Genomic DNA, 8603 nt, shown 5'->3' on the forward strand with positions numbered 1-8603 from the left:
ATTACGCTTAACATATGTTATGTTGTAATAGTGTACATAAGTATTACTTTTTGTATTATTTTTTTGCACATTTTGTATTTTTGCACATTTTGAACACCCTTCATTCTTTTGCACATTGCTGTTGTTCTTCTCTTCTTTTTTCTTTCTCTTTTTTTGCACTGAACTCCAGTAGTAATTGAATTTCCCCAACGTGGGATCATTAAAGAATATTTCTATCTCTATCTAAACAAATGAAAGGGTCAAAAATACGGATTGCATTGTGCTGAGTGTGAAATTTGGTAGAGGAGATATTGTGTGGGGTTGTTTTTCAGGGCTTTGCCTCCTAGTTCCAGTGAAAGGAACTCTGAATGCTTCAGGATACCCAAACATTTCGGACAATTCCATGCTCCCAACCTTGTAGGAGCCGTTTTGAGTGGGCCCCTTCCATTTCCAAAAGCTCTGTGCATCGGTGCAAAAAGCAAGGTCCATAAAGACAAGGATGACAGAGTCTGGTGTGGATGACTTTGACTGGCCTGCACAGATTCCTGACCTGAACCCCACAGAACACCTTTGGGATGAATTAGAGCAGAGACTTGGAGCCAGGCCTTCTCCACCAACATCAGTGTGTGAACTAACGAATGCACTCCTGGAAAAATGGTCAAAAATTCCTATAAACACACTCCTTCGCCTTGTGGCAGCCTTCCCAGAAGAGTTGAAGCTGTAATAGCTGCAAAAGGTGGACCGACATCATATTGAGCTCTATGGGTTAGGAATGGGATGGCACTCCAGTTCATATGTGAGTCAAGGCAGATGGCAATCTAGTGTGATGCTCATGGTCCTGATGTCAATACTGACACCTAGGGACAAAAAAATAAAAGCTGCCTTTACGCATATCTATTGACATCCCAATTTGTGTTATTCTGTATATGCTGTTTCTCTGTCTTTCTGTGTTGATTTAACTTGTTTGTTTTTTTTAACTCATGGACCACCAATCTGTCTGACTGAAAAGTGACTAAAGCTGAAAAACTAGCCTAAAAGGTATTAAATATTTGTTTTTTCAATGTTATACTAACTTCTGCTGTCTCTCTCTTAAATAATGAAAACAAACAATAAATAAAAACTGAAAACTACATCCAAAGGGTAAAAAACACATAAAAAAGATTCCACTTCTGTGCATGTTTGTTTATATACAGTTTATTTACAGAAAAAATAAACAAAAACTAACATATTTTAATGAAAGAACCCTTTTCTCTGCATCACAGGAGGTAGATATGAGTTTTGTATCAATAATAATTATCTAAAGTGTTTATGTACACATCATTTACAGATCCTACGTGTTAAGTGTCTGCAAATGCAGCAGAAAGAGTCCATCTGTAGTGCTTCAATGGTAGAAAAGCTGGTTTTTGTTATTATTTAAAGTATCTGTGTGATGAATATGTGTATTATTTTTTCTACTTTACTTTTCTCCCAAGATCAAGGAAATTCGGCGTCGACCCTCCAGTTTATAGGACTCAGTACTGCTCAGCACAACACGTGCGAGTCACTCACTCCTCCACACTTGGGCCGTCTGCTCCGACCCGGCTGCCGAGCCCTCGGCACACGGCCACGACTCCACGTTGGTGGGTAAGACGTTCAGACTGCTCAAGACCTCCTCCGCCGTCTTTCCCAGCATGCCCTGCATGTCACAGACAAAGCGGTAGACGTAGCGCTTGCCTGCGGTCTTGTGGATGATATTCTTGTGGTAGTAGTAGCGCAGGCCGCGGCTCAGCTTCTCGTAGTTCATCTTGGGTTTGTTCTTGCACTGACCCCAGCGCTTGGCCACCTGTGAGACCAGCAAACAGCACAAAGCTGGACTTTTGGATTTGGAGTCATAACACGTGTAAAATACAAACAAAAAAATGAAGAATGTTGAAAGTTTTACCTCCCTTTACTTCATTCCCAATATATAAGTGAATTATTGAAATCTGTTAGACCCAAACTGCTCCCACTGTTTCTTTGGCTTTTCTTTTTTTTTTTGTCTTAGTTAAGAGTACAAACTTGCCTCATAAATACAAAACACACCTAAACTTAATTTAGGCTAAGCTGTGGGCTTAATACGTCCCTGATTTGGTGCCAAATCTGGCACTTTATACTCATTTGTGTGGTAACAAACAATATGCAGCACAGATTTGTCCCGAACGCATCTGATTTCCGCTAGTTTACATCTTGGGTCATTTGAGAATTTTAGGTGCCCGGGTAAAAATCCCCTGTTTTAAGAACATAAACAAACTCATATTCTTGCAATCCACATGGACAGACTGCATCTTTATTCTAAGCTCTGATGAATTTGAAACAATCTGTTTAACTCTGTGATTAAAAAAAACTTAATGCTTCTTCAGGTGTAAATGTTTAGGTTCTAGGCTGCAACATGAAGTCAAAGCACACCAGAAGTTCCAATAAACCCTTCCTCACCTCTGTGGGATCAGACATTTTAAACTCCCAGCCGTCTCCCGTCCAAGAGATGAAGGTGCGACAAGCAGAGTCCAGAAGAAGTTCTAGTAAAAACTGCCACAACTGGATGGGACCAGAACCTGAGCCGAGCACACACACACAGATCAGTAATGGGAATTTCAAGTATTTTTGTGTTTTATGTCAGGATTTATTATGGCTCAGTGATCTAAGAAACTGAGAGGCTGATTCTGACCTGGATACGCTGACATTCCTGTCATCTGACCCTCCCGGTCAGGTCTCTGAGGGGGTGTGCCTTTCCGTTTGGCCACACGGGGGCAGTGTTGCTCCGAGGCTGGAGGGTTGGCAGGGCAGGAGACAGGAGGAGGCGGTGGAGCAGGACCCCATGGAGACTGATACTCAAACCAGAAGGAAGATGACTGCCTCTGTGAGTCTGAGTCAAAGTAGCTCTGATCTGCATCACCTGTCGAACAAAATCATCAAAAGTCACTCACTGCCATGAAAATGAGAGCCATTGGTTAAAGGTTTGAGGGAGGGGCTATACATTGCAGCACGTTAGACGGCTGTCCTGTGAGGAAAGGGCTGTGGCTGGCCTCCACAGCTGGACTGAACTGTCCGTCCTGCGACACTAGGCTCTGGTAAGAGGGCGGAGCCTCCTGGTATCCCGCCTGTGACTGGTCTGCTGTTGGAGGAGATGGATTTGGTTTTTAAATCACATCTGGGAGGGAGATGAGGGTGGGAAAGCTGATCTGTAATACCACAAAGACTAACCTTGGGGATATGACGCCCACCAGCTTAACTCCTTGTAAGAGTCCAGGTTGAATAGAGCGGCATCACTGCTGCTTCCTATAAAAATTAATTTAAAAAAAGAGTTATAGGATGATTGAAAGTCTCCCAACACCTCATATTAAAGTCCCACTCCAATCACTTTTTGATCTATTGTATCCCTTTTTTAGCCCAAATCATTAAACCTGTGTCATTTTCTAGAACCTAGTTTCTGCAGAGCAACACTGGGTCATTAGAAATTCACCTCTGAGTTGTGGGTGGGACATTCGGTGTGGAGTAAGCCCTTCCGATCATCCATATATGTGTTTTCCCACTCACAGCCCCAACCTAACATTAGCTGTGCAACAAAAATGCAGAGCCATTTTGGAGCTATCCAGCCGTAGAGTTTTGAGCCAGATCCCAGCTCAGACGTGGAAAATGAAGACGTAGTTATCTACAAGCGGATGCATCAGAATGGAGCGGAGCAGGGAGCTCATGGCCTGCCAATTGTAAAACTCCTATGTCTCAAGTACAAGCTTTTTCCAAATGCATTTTTTTTTGTCTGCTCTTGATTCACAACAATATGAATACAGAATGCAAATTTAAGACACTTTATTTGAACATGTGTCCTCCATCATGATAAAAACGCCACAGGAACATGTTAAAAGCGCCATTTTCATTGGAAGGGGTCTTTAAGGCAACGGTTTAAGGCATCTTTGGGGCATTTACCTTTGGATTCATACAGGTGGGTCATCTTTGGAGGTTCCTGGTAGCTGCTTTCTGCTGGGAATTGCTGCAGTGCTTTATTGTCTAACAGAAAAGACAGGTCTTCACCAGGATAGTCTGGGGGTTAAGCATAATGCAGACAGATGGAGTCAGTGAAGGGAGGGTCAGCCAGATGTTTACTGAAGACACCACCAATGGTTTTAGGCACAAGCAAATGTCTGCTTTGATTTATTTGAGTGTTGAGGAAAAGTTGAGACTTAATAAATGTCCCTTTTGCTAGTTTCTGTGCAAAAAAAGGTCAAAGCAGGGGTGCTCTAAATCAAAAATCATTGGTTTGGTGCCTCAAGCAGGAGGTTAGTCGAAGCTCAGGAATACATTTGTGAGTGATGGAACAGATCATGTCCTGATGATGGCTGCATGGAAGAGCGCTCAGACCGTCTGCTCCATGGATGGATGCGGCGGAGGAAACAGGCAGGGAGGGGGAGGAAGAGCCGGGAGGAAACTCCTCCGGAGGGAGTGTGACAGGGTAGTGATGGAGGAATGGGGAGGGGAACGCTAAATCTGTTGGAGGAGGAAGTCTGGAGGAAAGGATTAGAAAAGACAGGGAAGCGAGGGGAAACGTGGAGCATGTCTTTAACCTGACCACCTAGTTTCTGCGCCCCCCCCCAAACATCATCACAGCCAGCACCACCCAGCTGGTCTGCACTCACGCCTCTGGAGTCAAGGTCTGTCTGAGAAAGCTCTGACAGATGTGATGATGCTGCCGGCACAAGTATTTCCTCTGTCCTTCAGCCGCTCACACCCAGAGGAAACAGACACTCCTGCAGTCCGTCTGAGCAGCCTCAACTCAATGACCAACACACGGAGTTCCGACAGCCCCTGAACTCACCATACGATGTGAAGTCGAAGCCGGCCGGGACCTCCTGGGTCCTGAAGTCCTCAGTGCAGAATCCGTTACGGCAAATCTCCATCTGAGACCAGAGTCACGTGGTTAATCGTTTTAAAGCACACACAAAGTGCAGAGCGGAAACATGATCTCAAAGCGCATGTCCGAAAATCTGCACTTGTTTCAGCTTCATCGACAACGACTGTAGCATTTAAAGGAAGTGCTCCTTCTCACCTTTGATGTCTGAACTTTTTCGGTCCGCTTGGTGTCCGAGAACCGTCCGAGAACACGCGGCTCCTGCGCGGCTGCACCACAGCGCTTCGCTGCGCTCCGGCCCCGGGCCCTTATAAACTCGGCCGGGCTGGGGGGGCGTGGCGCGGACCTGCGGGTGCGTCGTGACCCTTCAGAGCCGAAGTTTGTTTAACCCGACGATACGTCACCACCACCCCTCGCCCCTCCCCTGAAGCAGACTGACCAAACCGGCTTCAGTCATTCATAAAGACTCTGCTGCGTTTAAAGGATGCGAATGGGATCAGACTCTGCAGGAGGACTCCACCTGGACTCTGCAAACTGTCTGCAAAGACATCCCAGAATGTCAGTCAGCCAAAGCTCCTTTATCACATCACATGAAGCAGACAAGCAGGAGAAAAGAAACAGTAGTTTAGGGGAAACGTTGTTTGCTGATGAAAAGTTAACATAAAATAAAATGAGACAAATATTTGATCGAAAATGTCAATAAAGATGATCTGTCAGACAAAGTCGGAGGAAATTACTGGACTGAATTTTAGAATTGGCTGTCATTTAAACATTTATCTGTTAACAAAGGGACTTTGGATATTGTTGAACATTAAAACAAATAAATATTGCGGATTTTAGCCATTTATAGGCTAATTTGCATCCGCAAATGATAATAAACATATAAGAACATAAAACACAGGTATAGGCCTATAAAACAGTGTAAAAAATACTACTAATAAGATAACCCAAAAAAAAAAGAAAAATCAGTGTCTGTTCTGATTTCTGCCATGATTTGTTCATTTTGTTTTACTTTTAAGAGACAGACTGTTGTCAGCCCATTAAATTAAATAGTTATGAGTGGGAAAAGTGTAGATTCTCATACTTCGGGTGTCCAGTGCTCTTTATTCTTTGTTCCAAATAGCCTAATCCTAAAAATATCAAATTAAGACAGATGGGAGACCTCATTGCGATTTGGGGTGATAAAGAAACTGAAATTCAGAGACAAAGTTTCTTCACTGAAAAGAAAACTTCTTCTGCCAGTGACACATTTGTTTTACGACTCCAAGTCATTTGTAAATCTATTTTTAAAGAGGAAGTAGAAATAAAATCCTGGAATAGAAAATTGATGCCGGAGCTGACAAGGAGGCAACATGTTAGTAAAAGGAAACATTTATGTGCAACATTATAAATCATCAACTAATTAAAGACCACCTGTGAATTTAACAGATGAAGTAAGAGCAACTCTTGTTATTCCTAAATTGTCCTTTCTTAAACAAACCTGGTGACATTTAAGCCTGGCTTTAACCTTAGTCCTCTGAAGGCTCAAACTCTCCTCCTTAACAAAAACAAAACTTAAAAAAACGCCTTGCTGCATTTTTAAATGCAGAAATTAATATGATGCTGACTTAAAAAGGGTTTTCAATTATGAAATCAGAAAAGGATGTAAGTCATTACAATTCGACAATAGCCTAAAGATGTGGTTGGGAAAGCATAGCAGTAAATATCTTTAGACCACAAAACACAAAAATGACAAAAACTTGTAAGAAAGTGTTTACATATGTGACCAAACCATTAAATGACAAATAGTGACAGCTTCTTGCAATCCTTAAATTCGGGTTAATATCCGTTTTTAAGGGAAAAGGAAATATATATATGATACTACTTTGATATACTTGATGTTTCTTTATTAATTTTACATTATTTTTTAATCTTTTGCTAAAATTAACAGAGAATTATTGATTTTTTTAAACTGAAGATAAACAAAACAAATAAACATTATCAGTAATTTTGAACCTTTGTGGTGTATCGTGATACTTTTCCTACCTTCAGCTTAAAGATGAGGGTTAAATTGCATCACACATTTGAAGCTTTTTTTCGTTTTTTGTTTTTAATTAAGCTATTTCCTTATGTAGCTTTGCGCATCACTGCTATGAAATTCAACATTTTATACGTAAAACATTTTTAAAAAATTAAGTTTTCTTCTTTTAAGTCATCTCATAAGCATTCCCATCAGTCATCAGACGCGTGCGCAATGGAGCGCACCGAGGCTGAATGACTCCAGCAGATTTCACATCACTGATTAACAGGCGCACGGGGGGAGTGGGGGCAGGGGGTACCTTCTAATGAGGGGAGGACTTTAGAAAGCCTCTGAACAATGGTCCGTAAAAACCTGTAGCGCTGAAGAAAGTCTGAAATCACAGCGTGAGTGTCTGCAGTAGATAAGGCCGAGCCCGGACTCCTGGATAAACAAACACACACAAGGGCGCGCGGGCGCGCACACACACACAAATGCGCGAGCGCACCATCTGGAAAAGTGAGGCCGGGGTAAAATCGTGCGCAGACTGGAGTCGTGATTGGGGGCCCAAACTTGGAGACACAGGCAGGACAGAGTTACAAAACAAGTGATTAACGACGGCGCGTGAGCCAGCAACCCAGACACTCACACCAGAGGTCAGAGCAACATGGAACAGCTCGTGCGCAGAACATCTGGGCAGAAGAGAAAACGCAACCAGAATACTCACCATTTCAGATAAACCCATAGAAATCTCCTCCATAAGCAATCAAAATAAGCAATCAAATATGCCCCAACCCTTGCACGACCCTGTAAGAGCCCCCAAATACCAGAGCTCCTGCCCCACCTGGCAGCTCCTGTGTTTCACTGAGATCATCACGACCGGGAGGATCCAGGTGAGGGATCACCTGCTGACGTCATCTACATGAACATAAAGATGACACCTCACCAAAATCATTGATTCCATATCAGGTATTCCTCCTAATCCGATTAGTGTCGCTTGAACAGAACTTTATTTTAACTCATCTGACAGAATGAAAACAGGGATTTATTATTTTTGTATTAAGCATCAGAAAAACATTTTCTATTGAGTTACATGTTTTCTTTATATTGGCTTCAGAAACTGCAGCTCCAAAGACAATACTAGTTTTAAAGAATGAAGCAGGGAAAAAAAATTACTTTTTTGTCATTTCAAAAGCAAAGGTTAAAAAAAATTCACACTTGAATTAAAGCTTTAAACTTTAAAAGTGGATTTTATTAAAGAAAAAAACACAGTTCTTTGGTAAAGATGCTCTTTGAACAGATGTGAAGGCGAACACTCAGACATGGAAATGTGAGTCATGATCAGACCAAAGTGAATTTTTATTGAGTCCTCACTTTGGCCAAAGCCTCGTGTCAGCGATAATATATCTGACAAAAGAAAAAAAGTTCAGAAAAAAAATTTAAAGGGTAGCAGCCCCAAATGCAAAAACTGAATCTAGAAAATAAAAAGACCCTTTTAACAAAGAATTATTGTCTTTTTTTCTCTCTTGCAAGAAAAATATTCTTATCACAATTTTGTTTTTCAGAAATCTTAGTTTGAGGAAACATTTCTTCATTCTTGGTGACCATTTTTTCTATACTCGTGTCAATAACTGTTAGTCAATTTATTTTCTACACTGTACATTTTTATATTTATATTGCTAAAGCACTCTGGATGGATGCAAACTGCATTGTGTCGCTTGGTACTTGTGACATGAGCAATGACAATAAAGTTTAATTCTATTCTAT

General features: G+C 41.8%; 1 protein-coding gene across 2 annotated transcripts; it reads right to left on the reverse strand.

Moving 5' to 3' along the window:
- Nucleotides 1–1434: 1434 nt before the first annotated feature.
- LOC101167647 (retroviral integration site protein Fli-1 homolog) lies at nt 1435–5175 on the reverse strand. Of its 2 annotated transcripts, none has more exons than XM_020710395.2 (8): nt 5039–5175; nt 4808–4889; nt 3922–4035; nt 3199–3273; nt 2972–3109; nt 2663–2890; nt 2431–2549; nt 1435–1801 (listed from the first exon to the last, which is right to left on the reverse strand). In XM_020710395.2, the coding sequence occupies exons 2-8, from the start codon at nt 4887–4889 to the stop codon at nt 1520–1522; spliced, it is 1038 nt and encodes a 345-aa protein (XP_020566054.1). In that variant the 5' UTR covers nt 5039–5175; the 3' UTR covers nt 1435–1519. The 2 variants fall into 2 exon arrangements, with proteins under 2 accessions (XP_020566054.1, XP_020566055.1); XM_020710396.2 differs by having other exon boundaries at nt 2972–3106; nt 5039–5174.
- Nucleotides 5176–8603: the final 3428 nt, after the last annotated feature.

Source organism: Oryzias latipes, chromosome 16 (genome assembly GCF_002234675.1).
Source record: "Oryzias latipes chromosome 16, ASM223467v1".
NCBI lineage: Eukaryota > Metazoa > Chordata > Actinopteri > Beloniformes > Adrianichthyidae > Oryzias > Oryzias latipes.

Excerpts from the sequence above, each read along its gene's own strand:
- LOC101167647 (XM_020710395.2), bottom strand. The coding sequence starts at position 4,889 with ATGGAGATTTGCCGTAACGGATTCTGCACTGAGGACTTCAGGACCCAG. Across the intron at positions 4,036-4,807 it reads CTTCGACTTCACATCGTATG|ACTATCCTGGTGAAGACCTG; the intron begins GTGAGTTCAGGG and ends CTTAACCCCCAG. Across the intron at positions 1,802-2,430 it reads AAATGTCTGATCCCACAGAG|GTGGCCAAGCGCTGGGGTCA; the intron begins GTGAGGAAGGGT and ends CTGGTCTCACAG.